The 16,649-nt window shown below is 41.4% G+C and overlaps 1 protein-coding gene across 7 annotated transcripts in view; it reads left to right on the top strand.

Annotated features, from left to right (window-relative positions):
• The window catches only part of WDR48 (WD repeat domain 48), a 50,313-nt gene that overhangs the window by 18,405 nt on the left and 15,259 nt on the right, over positions 1-16,649 (top strand). For all 7 annotated transcript variants that reach the window (XM_047740133.1, XM_047740151.1, XM_047740161.1 and 4 more), the window contains 8 exons: positions 1,001-1,089; positions 1,483-1,584; positions 6,354-6,578; positions 8,267-8,341; positions 9,457-9,559; positions 10,585-10,682; positions 14,793-14,900; positions 15,227-15,323. In XM_047740133.1, coding sequence (XP_047596089.1) covers positions 1,001-1,089; positions 1,483-1,584; positions 6,354-6,578; positions 8,267-8,341; positions 9,457-9,559; positions 10,585-10,682; positions 14,793-14,900; positions 15,227-15,323 — 897 coding nt within the window. The remainder of the gene's footprint in view (positions 1-1,000; positions 1,090-1,482; positions 1,585-6,353; positions 6,579-8,266; positions 8,342-9,456; positions 9,560-10,584; positions 10,683-14,792; positions 14,901-15,226; positions 15,324-16,649) is intronic.

The raw sequence follows: 16,649 nt of genomic DNA, 5'->3' as shown, positions 1-16,649 counted from the left end.
ATGACAGATCATTTAGTTTTCTCTAGATGGAGGGTCTGCCTCAAAGGGACAGTGACAAGAGGGAGCGAAGCAAAAGAAGTCAGAATTGTCCCAAGGTCAGAGACCAGTCTTAGGGCAACAGATTCTGCAGTAGATACATCTTGCTGAGAATTGTTTAGAGAGGTTACCACACAGGTTGATTTATGATTACAGAAATCTGAGAGCTAACATTTATTGAGTACTTACTACAGTAATTTTCTAAATATGTGCTTATATTAACTGCTTCACTCTTAAGTCCTCAGTATATTTATTTACTTTTTATTGAAAATTAGGATCAAATTGTGTAGACAGTTTTATATGAAACTTTTTTCTCCTCAATAAAACTTAGTTCTGAATCAAAGTGTGAGCATGATTCTTGCTACACATTGCCTAATGTCCTTCCAAGAGTTGTACCAAACAAGTTGTACTTACCCCACAACTAATGTATGACAGTACCATTGTACTATTTTTGAGAATTGTTAGCTCATTGAAAATCTGAATTGGTAGGTGAAGATAATGGTTTTTGTTTTGATTTGTGTTTCCTTGAAAATGATGAGTTTGGGCATATTTTTCATATTAATTAGCATATGTGTATCTATGAAAATACATTACTTATGTCGATAGTTTTTAAATAGCAGTGCAATTCAATTTGGCAAATAATTATTGAGCACCATGCTCAAATCTAGAAAAGATGTAAATTTTGATAACAGTCTTGTTTAGAATGACCTCCATCATAGCTAGATTTCTTTTCCTTAGAGCACTCACAAAGATTTTCTTTTTTTTTTATTATTTTCTCACCATAGCACATATTCTTCCCAATGTCCATCACCCAACCACCCCATCCTCCCCAGCCCTCTCCCCTCCAGTAACCCTCAGTTAAGATAAGACTTTCTAAACCAAATAATTAAACTTAAAATTTTTGCTGACTAGCTGCCGAACAGCTGACGATTTTGTTAACATTTGCTTCGTTTATCCCTAATAGCTTCTTCTTTAAGTGGGAACAAAGATTCCATTTATAGCCTGGCAATGAATCAACTGGGAACAATCATTGTATCAGGGTCCACTGAGAAGGTAAGGGGGAGCTTAACGGGTATATTTTAACACTGGAAAACAAAGACACCAAAATAATTTGATCTGTGTAATTACTAAATATATAGACCATGGTTTTGCCTGGTGGGTGCTAAAGGAAGGGTTTTATTTGAACAAACAAGAATGTAACTATATAATTACTGTCATGTGTGGTGATGGGGGCAGGGTAGATGGGTGGGGGAGGCCTATTTGTGTTTTGACATTATAAAGGCTTCCTCCTACTTGAGAAGACTGGGGGCCTCAGCCAGTGTTCTTTGGCAGAACAGTATTTCCTTCTCAGAGTGTAATGGTTGTCATTTGACTTCTAAATCATTTATCATTGAAATTTGTTCATGGATATACACAGGTTGTATAATATTTTGTTAAAATACACAGGTTTTAAGGGTATGGGATCCAAGAACGTGTGCAAAACTAATGAAGTTGAAAGGACACACCGACAATGTCAAAGCACTGCTGTTGAACAGAGATGGCACACAGGTACGTACATCCACATGCACGTTTACCTAAGGACCTTGTCCAGAATTCCGGGCACCAGAAATGTCCCCGCTTTCTTGCCTAGGTTGATCTCAACCCAAAGCCACACATAAACTGTGGTGTACTTTTAAAACCTTAAAATACTCAATTGTATATAATAGTAATCCACATTTTGAAATTACTCTGTTTGCATCACTTCTAAATAAAGGCCAAACAAAAAGTTCCCTCAGAATAATACTTATGTCAACAAGTATATGCAGTTATGATGTGTATGGGACAAAATAATTTAAAATGTTACTTTGTATAAAGCAAAAGGAAGTTTTGGTATTGAATGCTTTGTGCTAGTGAGTTAAGGAGAAATTTGCTGACAGTGGGTCTGACTTTGGGCAAATCCTGTCATTTGATTGTAGATACAGTGTATAAGTTTAGTCACCTGTCGTAATACTTAAGAGTCAGCACTTCAAAGGAAAACATCTTGATAATGTTTGAACATGTACTGATACTCTAGTGTTTTGTTGGGTGTAATTCTGTTTGTTCTGTAGCAGTGGGAAAATGATCTTTCATCGATGTAGATGATAAAAACAAAAACTGAGCACCATTTTCAGTTAAGACCTAACACTACCCTGTACCCCTGCCTCCCCAAGCCATGTTTTCTCATGGGCCAGGGAGAAGCCCAGAGCTAACTGGAATTGATTGCGAGCAGGTTAGGAAAGGGAGAGTAGGGAGGTGGCGCGATGAGAGGTGCCATCACTTCTGTGGAAATTAGATCATAGGAGCTGCCTCACACATGGACTAGAGAAACCTTTGTCTCCAGAGGTGAGAGAAAGGTTTGGAAAACTAGCCAAAACCAGGAACTCATCTTCAGAACCAGGCAAAGAGAGGCTTGAAGGTGCTCATGGAGGTTTTTGGAGATGCAGAAGTATCTCGATGTTAATGTACTTTGTGGTGTGGCCTAGAGGAGAAAATTTCATGTTACTTGTCCTTAGCTTACTCATCTGCAAAGTAGGGACCATAACATTTAGTTTGTATGATTGTGAGAAGATTACAAATAGTAAATATATACTTGTCTATAGGCCATGGCATTTTCTAGCATTGTTGAGTTCCTTTCCAGCCCCATTTTCTTGAGAGTTAAAGAAGCCCAGTTCCGTCAGCTCCTCACTGTTTGCAGTGTAGCTGTTGGGCTACACCTGAGATTGCTGCCCCTGCCTTATTCTGTGAGGTTCGTTCAGGATTTGACTGTGTCTTGTGGTCTTCATGGGACTGAAATGGGACTGTGGGCAAGATGGTTTTCAGTAGGAAGCTAATGGGCTTGGCAGACTTTCTAAAGCTCCTCCTGCTGCTATACTCCTTGCCTTGTTTCCTAGCTATATAGTCATGAATGTGCTTTTTAGGTAGCACGTATGGTTACAGATGGACTTCATGTAAAGTCAGCTCCACTTACTGTAAGCAGACCGCTGGAAATGCTGCCCTTGAGTGGTAGAGCACATAATTACACAGATACCACCCTCCTTGAGTTCCTCCTCCATCCATTTCCTTCTTGGCAGCTAGAGGCGAAATATAAACTTAACCACCAACTACACAGCACACTTAGAGAATTGATCAACAAAACAGCAATAACAACTACTTATTCGAGTCAAAGGAGAAGAAAGAACCCTTTGACTACTGATTCTCAAACTCTTGTAATATACGAGAGAGATAGTTAGTTGCTGGACAAGAGCACATACTGCATCCCGCAGAGTTGCCCTGCAAGCTTCTAATGTAGGATCTCTGGTGGCATCAGGAGTCGGGGACTTGTGATAAGATATGCATAATAGGCCAGTGAATCCCATTGACATTCCCTTCATTTGTTGTGTTGTTTATTTAGCAAATCTTACTATTTGAGGACTGTCGCCACTGTAGTTGTTTTGAATGGTGCCAATATTATTGGGCCAAGCTACCTGACATTTCATCCCTTGTACTTGCTCAGGCAGTTGCTTGAGGAACTGGGACAGTCTTCCATCTTGGTTTGAGTCAGTGGCATTCTTCTGTGTCCCTCACAGGGTTTTCCTATCATTGAAGTTTTGCCGAACCTAGCTTAAAGTCTAGGGGTGTTTAAGCATCAAGCCACTCCTCCCCCCAACTTACCTTACCCACTTTGCTGCTGACTGTTGACAGTTAAAATTGCATATGCATTCCAGAAACACTTGTGTTGGTCAGCAGCAGCCTGGCCTCAATACACTGGTTCCCCTCGTTTCTGTTGGCAAAAGCACAAAAACCTGATCAGGGCTGTAGACTCTGTGCCCCTAAGTCTAATGCAGTAGAACCATTCAGTCCTTCTGTCCTAGTCCCAAGAATTACTTCCTAGTGACAGGGTCTTCACGTTTTTCCAGTGAAAGGGTGGAGGTAGTGGGAAATGTTTGATGATTACTCTAGCCTCCTACAGGGTAGCAGGCACTAGAATTCCTATAAAATAGGCACATCCTTCAACCATACTACCAAATGCTGCAAAGAAGTTGGCCAGCATTGTACTTTATTTTTATTTTATTTTTATTTTTAAAGATTTTATTTATTTATTTGATAGACAGAGATCACAAGTATGCAGAGAGGCAGACAGAGAGAGAGAGAAGGGGAAGCAGGCTCCCTGCTGAGCAGAGAGTCCGATGCGGGGCTCGATCCCAGGACCCTGGGATCATGACCTGAGCCGAAGGCAGAGGCTTAACCCACTGAGCCACCCAGGCGCCCCTATTTTTATTTTTTTTAAATATTTATTTCTTTGACAGAGAAAGAGACAGTGAGAGAGAGAACACAAGCAGGGGGAGTGGGAGAGGGAGAAGCAGGCTCCCTGCTGAGCAGGGAGCCTGATGCGGGGCTCAGTCCCAGGACCCTGGAATCATGACCTGAGCTGAAGGCAGATGGTTCGCAACTGAGCCATCCAGGCGCCTCCAGCATTGTACTTTAAAAGTAATTGTTGTCTCCTTAGGGGCCTGCTTTTTAGTGGTCTTAGATTACAGTTGCCATCAGAGATTATTTTGTGTTCAGTATCAGAGTTGATACAGCTCTGTTCCCTCATCTGCTTTTAGCCATACCTTTAGGTTTGGGACTTAACTCTTCCCTACTACAAATTGCCAGGACTACTAGGACTTCAGCCTATCACCTTAGTTTTCCTTATCCTAAAGTTGTCAGACCTTACTCCCTGGAGATACATGGCCTAGATCTGAGGGATTAAAGCTACACTAACAAGGGCATCTGGGTGGTGCAATTGTTAAGGATCTGCCTTTGGCTCAGGTCATGATCCCAGAGTCCTGGGATCAAGCCCTGCGTCCAGTCCTGCATCACACCCCACATCTAGCCCAGCATCAGGCTCCCTGCTTGTCAAGAAGCCTGCTTCTCCCTGTCCCACTACCCCTGCTTGTGTTTTCTCTCACTGTCTCGCTCTCCTTCTCTCTGTCAAATAAATATATAAATAAATTTTTAAAAATAAATAAAGCTGCACTAACAGCTTTGCCACCTCAGAGTAGCAGTTCTTCTTGGACGGGGGAGCCCCTCCTTGGCCTCTCTCCATCAGATTGCATGGGTCCTCCCACAGGTATGTCGGAGGTCTGCTTGTAACTTCCTCCAGACAGTTTCCTTGTTGGTTAAGCTCTTCAACCAACTGGAGTAAGGAATTAAAACACTGATGCCCCTGGCAATTTATGGGGGAGTCTCCTAGTGGGTGTTCATTTAATTAAACATGTCCAGAGTTCTAAAGGCCCCTTCCAGTCACAGGGCACGCCAATAAATCTTAATATTCTTGAAGGCCTCATCTATTCAGAAACTTTTAAGTCTCCAAGCCCACAACTATCTTCTCTTCTTTGAAGTTCTTTGCCTTCTTAATTTCTTACACCAGCACCAACAGTTGCTTTTTCTTGACACCATTTTTCCCCCAAAGAAGCAAGTTTTTATTCTCTTCTGCAAGTCACCATGGTAACTGGTAGTGAACCCCAGGCATGCTGAATGTGAATGTGGTGTGGCCAATTCAGCCTCTTTCTATCAGAGTCACAGTGTGCTCAGCCCTACTTTGTGTGCCAGCATCTTCTATGGAGTTTATGCTCCTGAGCCTTCAGAAAGTGTCAGAATTGCTGATGTTAACTCTGAATGCTGAAGGTCCACATTTTATATTAATGTTGAACTTAAGGCTCAGGTGGGAAGTATGCAAGGTCACAAAGAGTGAGTGACAAGCCTGAAACTAGATTTTGCTTCTTATTAATGGAATTAATGACTCTTATTAATGGAATGTCAGAGACCTGGCAGGCCATTAGGAATCCATTGCCATGAGGGAGAGGTGAGACAGAGGTGTGACCTAGGGCTCCAAAAGACCTTTTGGCCTAGTGCAAAGGTTGTAAACCTTAGTGTACCAGAATGACCTGGAAAACTATCAAAACACAGATTGATAGACCCTGCCAGAGTTTTTGCCTCATCAGATTTAGAATCTGCCTCATTAGCTTTGGAATCAGACCAGGAATCTTCATTTTTAACAAGTTCCCTGGGGATGCTGATTCTGCATGTGGCCAGGTAGGAGAGGACAGAGGCAGTTTTGCCCAGAAGTTTCCTCTGCTTTAGCATGTACTGTTGCCTTCGGTCATTTCAGCCTGTGGTGCATGCTTATCAGAGGTCTTCATCAGAGGCAGAAATACGGGTTGTTAGACGTGGGTGTTTGACACTATAGAGTCAGGAGAGGCACCGAGTGCAGAGCACAGCAAAGCAGGAACTTTTGTGGCTGGAACTTATTCTAACTCAACTTTCTCCGTTTTCAGTGCCTTTCCGGCAGTTCTGATGGGACCATTCGTCTTTGGTCCCTTGGCCAGCAGAGATGTATAGCAACGTATCGAGTCCATGATGAAGGTGTTTGGGCTCTGCAAGTCAATGATGCCTTCACACATGTGTATTCTGGAGGAAGGGACAGAAAAATTTACTGTACAGACCTAAGAAACCCTGACATTCGGGTACTAATTTGTGAAGAAAAAGCACCAGTTCTCAAGGTACATTCCGTATTTTAGTTTAGTGGTTAAGATTGTTACATGTACTAGCAATCTGGCAAAATCTGTATGAAAACATGAATCAGCTGTGGAGTTGTAAAAATAGGTATTTTAATTTTCGTTAGTCACTTATCGAAGAAATTGTGACTTCTTCGGTACCTCAGTGACATGTAGCTGCCCCACTGGCGAATCCCAGTGTGATTGGCCCACATTGCTCCTGAGCTCAGTTGGCCTTCCTAACCTGTCCTTAATGGAGGGATGTGACAAGTTCAGGTATCTATGAGCAGACAACAGCAAAGTACAAGTATGTCCACTGCCCAAGAGGGAGGATGTGGAAGAGTTGCTCCAGAAGAGAGAACAAGCCAGTTCATACTTCAAACCATGACTGCCTCAAAGTAGTCCTGATTGCTAATCAGTCAGGGTGAAAGGGTACTCCAGAAGCTGTCCACATTGACACCTGCTGAAAGTGAAGCCTGGACTGCAGAGTGGCCTTGTCATCTTATGACAAGTTGCTCGGTTTCCCTGATAATCTCAGAACTACACATTAAAACCATAGTAAAGAGAGTTCCAGATTTAAAATGGAGGCATAAGGACAGCACTACTTCCTTTTCACAGAAGTCATCCAAAAACAAGAAAAGCAAGAAACAGAACTGCAGATACCCACGGAACTAAAAGACCCCTGAAACCCAGACCACAGTATAAAAGGAAGGGCTGAAAAAAGGAATAGAGATCGAATGAGACCATTGAGGCGGTGCTTGTGGCCTAGGAGCGCACACATCCTGGCCGAGTATAGCTCTTCAGCATAGGGGTCGCCCTCGGAGGACAAAACCAGTAATCTAGGGAAGCAAGGGAGTTGAGGCTGAAATCAAGAGCCTGTGCAGGAAGCAGGCTGCTGGGGGCCAACAGCAGGGAGAAGAGACACTGCGTGTGAGTCCTGCAGCTGCCAGGATCTCTTTGCTGTGGAGGAAAAGGTGCAGGAACTTAATGGTGCCATAACTGTGTTAGAAGAAACATCACTTTGAACTGAAGAGGATTCCTACTTGCTAGGAGTCTACCTGTCCCATTACTCCCAACCTTCAATTTCCTGGCACAGGAAGAATAGTGGATGACTGGCCATAGAGTGATTTCATGTTCATGCTGTCTATATGCATGGATGTAGGGATGTATTTCTGTGTGTTCTATTTTAAAAATACAGAAGGTACACAGTACACAGATATACTGTTCTTAGGTGAGGGAGGTGAATTATGTGGGTACTTGTCACTTTTGCTATGTTAGAATTTTTTTTGCTACAAACATTTTCAAAGAGAAAAGGAGACCTACTTCCTTATTACTAAAAAAAAAAATACAAAATACAAGAGTAACAAAAACAAAATTATGGTAAGTCACCCTTTTGACAGTACCCATTTGGATCCCCTAATTATTTAATTTAAAATTACGCTGAAACTTTCAGCCACTGTTTTTGGTGAAAAGTCACCCCTATTATATTTGTAAAGGCCATTTTTCCTTTAGCAGAGACACTCCCTCATTATTCTGTGCAACCCTAGCTTTTACTGCCTGCCACAGTGCAGTCAGCATACAGTCAGCATACAAACATGGGATGAAGGAGTTGGTATTTAATAATAGGTAGCTAGTTCCAGCAGCTCAGGAGAGTCTGCATTCCACAGAGCAGTGTTTTTGTGCTTTGTTTTCAGATGGAGCTTGATAGATCAGCTGATCCCCCTCCCGCAATCTGGGTTGCCACGACTAAGTCTACAGTAAATAAATGGGTAAGGGAACTGCCGTATCCCTCACAGAGGTTTGTAAACATGTGGTTTGTTATCGCAGACCTGCCAGATACCAGTAGCAAATGCTCAAGATGAACCTGACGCTCGGTATGCTTTTGAACAGTGCAAAAATCTGAAAGCCTCTGTGAGTGCTCTGAAGGATTGTACTAAAATTAAGATAATAGTCCAAATGAAGCTTCTGACTTCTTGGTCAGGAGCCAAGATAGACATTTGATGTGCCTGGAGTAGGCACTGTTGCCTGATAGAACCAGTAAATGTTAGTACAGCATCTGAGCTCACAAAACTGCCTTTGAACACAGGCAGCCCAGGTCCAGGTTTTCCCCACTATCTGAAAGTTTGCTTCCCACCATTATGATTACCCATTGTCTCTAACCAGAAGAAATCGGAAGAGAATTTTTGCTTTTATAAAATGGTGATTGCTTCTTTGTCTTTACACCGTCTTGGCTTATAAAAGACTTCATACGAGTGCTTAACTTTTGGATAGCAGGGAATACCTATTCGTACCAACATGGCAAGGACACTTGTTAGGTTTCTGTTCTTCCAAGTGTAAGAGAAAAATAGAAAAATTGTGCTTTCAAATTCATTCCTTTTTTCCTCATAGCGTGAAGAGCAGGGATAGAAATGGAGGATAACGAAAGAGGTCATTATTAAAAGTGCTTTTAATTCTTAAATGTTCATTAAAGAAGATTTAAGTTTTCTTGCTTACCCGACTATATGTGGATAACAAAAGAGATAGAGTGTTTCCATTTGTTTCTGTTTATACACCAGTCAAGTGGCCTTTCTCAGCTTTCTCGGTACTTGTAAAAAATGTTATATATCTTGTCTACATTTCATTGTCCCAATGTGAGATCAATATAACTTTACCTGGAAGAATGCCTACTTTTCCTTCCAAAAAGACAGTATTAATATTCCCATCTTAATCTTTGGTTTGTTTCTTGAAGTCGTGGTAGATAATTACACTTTATGATTAAGTATTTTTTGGTTGATGTTACTGTTTTGGTTTTTCTCATTTGTCCTTTGTTTTTCTTGCCACTTTAAACAGATTGGCAAAGCTTAGAAAGCATAAAATGATTAAAAAATGAATTTTGTTCCTTTAGACCTTGAAGGGAATTCATAATTTTAGAGCCTCTGGAGATTATGACAATGACTGTACAAATCCTATAACACCACTTTGTACGCAGCCTGACCAGGTTATTAAAGGTGAGTAAGGAAGGTGGAAGGTATTATATCTTTTACTGAGGCTAATTATAGTTATTAAGAGGTTGACAAAAATAAAGGAGGCGACCTTCCTTTCAGTGTAATTCTGATGTCAATAGAAGACACAGTGTATTGGTTTATTTTAAATAGAAGAAAAATATTCTTTAAATGCTAGTGACTTTAAAAAGCAGACTTTCTTGAGGTAATCTTTTTGCCCAGCGTCAGAATAGTCGTGGTCTGCGGTGGGCTAAGAACCACTTTGTAAAATATAGAGGGTTGAATGTTATCTTTTGGCACAAGTCACATCTGGTCCCCGACTTCTCTGTGCTTCAGCTGGAAGTGGCAGCTCTGACTTGAAACACCCGAGTGAGGAGTAGAACGCTGAGCAGGTGTTCATCACAGTTCTGTGTCCATGCTGATGCCTCTAGAATCACATGTGCATGCAGGAGGCAGAGTTAGAGATGGGACTGATCCAGACATCTGCTATTATCACTTGAACTTTTCCCAGTGGTTCAAACTGTTTGCCCTTAACAGTTTTCCACTGGCAGCCCCTCGAAGGAGGGAGTTTTTTCATCTATAATCTGTTTTTTAAAATCAGACAGTTTTGGGGGCACCTGGGTGGCTCAGTGGGTCAAGCCTCTGCCTTCGGCTCAGGTCATGGTCTCAGGGTCCTGGGATCGAGCCCCGCATCAGGCTCTCTGCTCAGCAGGGAGCCTGCTTCTCCCTCTCTCTCTCTCTGCCTGTTGCTCTGCCTACTGTGATCTCGCTCTCTCTGTCAAATAAATAAATAAAATCTTTAATAAAATAAAATAAAATAAAATAAAATAAAACCGGACAATTTTTCTTAGGTTCGCCTTAAACAGCCATATATATATATATAAAAAACTGTATGTGTATCTTTTGACTCACCTTCTCCTTTCTGGTAGATTGTATGATTTCTGTTGTTACATGCCAATGAGTAATTACTGCCATATGGTGAATTTAAACAGGGAATTATTTTCCTAATTGTGTGGTTTTTTTTCCTTTAGGGGGTGCGAGTATTATTCAGTGTCACATTCTTAATGATAAGAGACATATATTAACCAAAGATACCAATAATAATGTGGCATATTGGGATGTATTGAAGGTGAGTAACTTTTTGTACTAAATATAGGTTATTGGGTCATGTATCCCCTTTATTTTTTGTTATAAAATATATATATGAAATAACCAAAGTAATAAGTACATAATTAAGATTAGACTGCAAGGGGCGCCTGGGTGGCTCAGTGGGTTAAAGCCTCTGCCTTCGGCTCAGGTCATGGTCTTAGGGTCCTGGGATCGAGCCCCGCATAGGGCTCTCTGCTCAACAGGGAGCCTGCTTCCTGCTCTCTCTCTCTCTCTCTGCCTGCCTCTCTGCCTACTTGTAATCTCTGTCTGTAAAATAAATAAATAAAATCTTTAAAAAAAAAAAAAAGATTAGATTGCAATAATACTTTTTTGGGGGAATGATACTTTTTTATACAAGTATTTAGATGAGACCATAGTTTATCTTTTTTTTTTTTTTTTTTTTTTTTTTTGAGGCCATAGTTTATCTTAAAAGCACCTAAAATTTTGGTGGAACCATTTCTGCTGTATTATATGCTGCCTTACCTTAAAGTAAATATATCACATTTCCTCATCCTTGACATTATTGACATTTTGGGCCAAGTAAGTCTTTGTTGAAGGGGCCAGGATAGAGTGGGATCTGTCCTGTGCATGATAGGGTATTTAGCACCATCCTCAGCTGCTACCCAGCAGGTGCCAGTAACCACCTTCCCTTCTACTGCAGCTTCAGTTGTGATAGCCAAAACTCTCTCCAGACATTGCTAAATGTTTAGGGGGAGGAAGGAAGAAGCAGCATACAAAATCACCCCAGAATGAGAATCCTTACAGTGCACAAAATAAGTTTAGCCATTTCTTAGGATTTATAGACATCACCGTGAGTGTCAGTTACAACTCTGGGTCATGCTACGATGACCCTTTGGGTAGTTAGATGTTTTAAACCATTCAGCCACATTCTAAATAGCACTAAAGAATTTATAGGCAGGGCGCCTGGGTGGCTCAGTCAGTTAAGAATCTGCTTTGGGCTCAGGTCATGCTCCCAGGGTTCACATCAGGCTCACTGCTCAGTGGGGAGCCTGCTTCTCCCTCTCTTCCCTGCTCATGCTCTTTCTTGCTCTCTCTCTCTCAAATAAATAAATAAAATCTTTTAAAAAAATTATAGGCAGGTTGAAGAGTTTGCTTTTCTTGGTGGTGATAGTATATTTGTTCAACATCTATTTCCTGAATTAAATGAATATTGTGTCCAGAGAACTGTGTTGAGAGTCAGATAACAGAAAGTCTGTACCATGATCCCCTCTGGTAGGGACAAGGGTAGGGAAATGGGAAACCTTACAGATAAAAAGACAGACAAAATTACAGGGTAGTTTATGGACAGGGGCAATTACTTAGAAGTAGAGAAATCAGGCGAGCGTCTTTGTGGTGGAGAAATCATTTGAAGAAGGTCTTAAAGAACTCCAGCAGATGACTAATGGTAAGGCATTTTAGGAAGAGGAAATGAGTGACAAAGGCACAGGAGGGAAGGTGATGCTCATTCAGTGACTTTGACTTTTGTGTAATTGGAGACTAGAGGGAATGTTGGGGGGAAGCAGTAGGGGTGTAGGGGTGAAAGGTGCCATTCAAGTAATTTCCCAGAGAGTCTTGAATACAGGCCCCATGGTTGGCCTTCTTTGCTGTTCCCTAAAGAATCTAAATCTAAGATTGTACTGCAGCGGGAAGAATCCCATGCCCAGAGCAACAGTGGTCTGTGCGATGGGGAAGAAGCTGGAAGGCCGTGTCTTCAGCATAATGACTTGGGGATCTAAAGGAAGAGAAAGATGTTGGATACATGATAAGGAAGAATTGAAAAGCTCTGGGGTTTTGGTTAGGCTCCTGGTTAGAAGAAATGTCTGGATCTAAAGAATAAAATAAACAGCTTGCTTTCTGAGAAGAAGGGACTGTCTGAATAGAAACCTTGGCCTGCCTGACACTTTCCCTCCCCATGGGCATGGGTATGGGAAGTCACATAATGAAGCAGTTACCTGGTGAGCATGGTTGCAGAGTAAGAGGCTTTAGTAGTTGAGTGGAAAATGAAATTGCAGCAGACCCCAAAAGTCATCTGGTTTTTCTTAGGATAGAGATACACTTCTTGGGACCGAAGACTCATATTTGTTTCAGAGAGGGGTTCTGTGGAGACTGGGAGGGTCCAGAGCAGTCCTGAGGACCTGGTCAGCAGGAACTTGACTACTCTCCCACTGACGTGGCCTTCATTCTGGCCCGTGGCTGGGCTTCCCCTCATGCTGCCCAGCACCTGATGCTCTCCAGAACATAACAGAATCTAATTGGGCCAAGCTACTCTTTCATGGTGGGCTGACTGATTTTCTGCCTTGTGGATCTGATGTTCTTTCTCTCGGGCAGATTAGCCAAAGCCTTGGTAGAGTCCTGCTGTCTGAATGGGAGGTAGCTCTACTTAGATGGGGCACTGACCTGGCATGTTCCATAATTGGCATTTTTTGTGTCTCCAGCAGCTTTCAGTACCCAGACACTAAGCCCTGAAATGTCAAGATCAAGTGACTTGGAGTGATGGACATGACATTAAACAGAAGTGGGGAGTCAGGAGTATTTAGGAATAATAGGCTCAGAGTGAGAGAGTTGCATTCTAATCTTGGTTCTGCTAGCTACTAGCCAAGTGATCTCTGGAATATGCTGAACCTCTCTAAACCTCTGTCTTTATTCCTAAAATGTGGGTGGCACCTATTTCTTGGTGAGGTTAAGGAGATGTTCAAGAAGTATTTATCATAGTGCCTGGCGCATAATAGTTAAGAGGCTGTTACACTAATGCAGGTGAGAGATCAGATATTTATCTGGATTAGGATGGAATAAAACAGAATCATGAGGAAGGTATTGAGACCTGTGGATAAGGGGGAGCTTGAATAAAAGGGAGTATAAACAAAGAAGCAGAGTGAGTCCCAGGTTCCTGGGTCAGATGGTTTGGTAAGTGGAAGTGATGGGCTGGGGGAGGCGATGTAAGAGGGAAAATGGATTGTTGGGAAAGGGAGAACATGATGAACAAGACAGTGAGTTTGAGTTTAGGTGAATGTCTAGATAGATAGGTCCTCACACACCAGTAAAAGAGCTGGGCCGGAGAAACAGGCTCAGCGGTCAGTGGCTGGTGGATTATAACTGAAGCAATGGGAACATCAGAGTTTCCAAGGGATACATCAGTACTGAAGAGAGAAGAAACCAGCCATCACCCTTTAGGGAACTGTTAGAAAAGAGCAAACCACAGAGGTATATAATAAAAAGGGGTTGGAAAACCAAGAGCCAATGAATGGCAGGTCAAGAACTAATAAGCATTTCCCAAAAGGGCTTGTGGTTAGCTGGCCTACGGAGAGTTTATGTCCAATTTGGAATGTAATGTGCCTGGGATTTAACCAGTAGGAAGGATGGTGTTGGGGCGGAGGGGTGGGACAGCAGCCTTGAGGGAGTCCTAAGAGCCCTGATAGAGTGGATTGTGGAGTGATTGGGAGGTAGTGGAGCAATCATGGATGAAATTTGACTTTGGGGAGGTGGGCAGGAAGAGGATAGAGGGATGGGAGGGTCAAGCAAAGGTTTTGTTTTGGTGTTCTCAGGTACTTTTGAGATGGGAGTAATGGGAGTGTGTTTGCTGCTTACGGGGAGAAGCTGGGAGAGACATGAGAGGGTAGATTCCCCAAGAAGTGAGGGGATCTGGAGCACAGCAACAAGGGGCACTTTTTCCCTCACAGTGGAAAGAACAGTAGTACCAAGTTAAGGAGATTTTGTCAAGGCTTCTCTAAATTGGAGGAGTGGAGGTTTGTCCTGTGCTGAGGCACAATGAGGGGGGTGACAAGGCCAAACAGGAGGAGGGTAAGATTTAACCAGGGTGTTGTGGGGAACTGATTTTGGAAGCAGAAGAAACCCCAGGTAGCAGCAGTGGTGAGGCTGCAGACCGTACATTTATGGTGGGAATATTGGCAAGGATTTGAGAGGCTGGCATGCCCTGTGTATTATCCATGTGGATGTTGATGTTGTCCAGGACGTTTATAGACTCTATTTTTTTTAGACAGGTGTGAAAATGTGTAAAATTTGGAATACCTAAGTCAGAATCGGTTCAACACTTAATATTGATAATTACTATACTTTCTTTTTTGCTGTGTAGGCATGTAAAGTTGAAGACCTGGGCAAAGTGGATTTTGAAGATGAAATTAAGAAAAGATTTAAGATGGTATATGTGCCAAATTGGTTCTCAGTAGACTTAAAAACAGGGGTAAGTTAGCAGCTGATATTTGTACAATTGGGGATAGTTGAAAGTTTCTGAAACAGCTAAAAATTAGGTTTATTAGTTACAGAATTGTATGTGTTTAAGTGTGGAGACAGTAAATTTCTCATGTTAATACTTAAAAATGCAGTTTTAAAATGCCTTTTGGTATCTCTGTAAATTAAATTGTAGTTGGATTGAATCACATGAAACATTTTCGTTCTAAATCTGCGGCTTAGCTCCTTAGTCAAATAGTACAGATAAATAGGGCCTTAGAGGCTTATTTGGAGAATGTATTGGAATGGAATGCCACTTACAGTTTTTTCTTTTGACAGATGTTGACTATTACTTTGGATGAGAGTGATTGTTTTGCTGCTTGGGTTTCTGCAAAAGATGCTGGCTTCAGCAGCCCTGATGGGTCAGATCCAAAATGTGAGTTTAAGTGTCCTTTCTTCCTTTCCTCCTTTCAGAAGAGAAGGTGGATCTGTGCTGAGTTGGGTTTTCTTTTTGTTGTTTCAATTTGTTTTTTGCTATCTGCTCTTTTATTTTTTTAACAATATTTGAGGTTTTTTTAAATCATATTCTCTCTTAAAAATGGAAAATACTATTCCATTTTAGATGTTTTGTGGGGTCTTGATTTTTCTCACCATCTGTGGTTTAGCTTTAACAATTAAACACTCAACACACTCTCTACCCTTAAACCTTTCTGGAAATCTGATAGGGTAGGAAAAGTGAAGCTGGGAAACAATTCTGTTGTTTTCCTTTTTTTTTTTTTTTAATTGAGATATAATTGACATAACATTAGGTTCAGTTTCACATGTATAACATGATTCAGTATTTGTATATACTACAAAATGACCACAAGTCCAGTTAATACTCATCATCACAGTACAAAATTACACATTTTTCCCCTTGTGATGAGAACTTTCAAGATCTACTCTCTTAGCCACTTTGAAATATGCGTTACAGTATTATTAACTGTAGTCACCATGTTGTACACTGTACCCCTATGACTTTATTCATGTTATAACTGGATGTTTGTACCTTTTGACTCTCTCCACTTCCCTACCCCCTGCCTCTGGCAACCACCAATCTGTTCTCTGTATCTGTGAGTTTTGGTTTTTAGTTTTAGTTTTCTTTTTTTTTTTTTTTTAAGATTCTACATATAAGTGAGAGCATATGGTATTTGTCTTCCTGTCTCTAACTTATTCCACATAGCCTTCAGGGTCCACCTAAGTTATTGCAAATAACAGGATTTTGTTCTTTTTTATGGATGAATAACATTCCATTGTACATACATATCAGGTTTTTTCTTTATACATTCATCCATTGGTGAACGCTGGTTGTTTCCGTATCTTGGCTATTGTAGTGAATGTGGGAGGTCCATATATCTTTTCAAGTTAGTGTTTTCATTTCTTTCGATAAATACCCAGAAATGGAATTGCTAGGTAATATGGCAGTTCTATTTTTAAGTTTTTTGAGGAACCCTTGTACTTTTTTCTACAGTGGCTGCACCAATTTACATTCCCACCACCAGTGCACGAGGGTTCCCTTTTCTCCACATTTTCCTGAACACTTGTTATTTTTTATCTTTTTTTTTTTTAAGATTTTATTTATTTATTTGACAGAGAGAGATCACAAGTAGACAGAGAGGCAGGCAGAGAGAGAGAGAGGGAAGCAGGCTGCCCACTGAGCAGAGAGCCTGATGCGGGACTCGATCCCAGGACCCTGAGATCATGACCTGAGCCAAAGGCAGCG

The sequence above is a fragment of the Lutra lutra genome, chromosome 1 (genome assembly GCF_902655055.1).
Source record: "Lutra lutra chromosome 1, mLutLut1.2, whole genome shotgun sequence".
Taxonomy (NCBI): Eukaryota; Metazoa; Chordata; class Mammalia; order Carnivora; family Mustelidae; genus Lutra; species Lutra lutra.
This window is presented reverse-complemented; position numbering and strand designations above follow the sequence as displayed.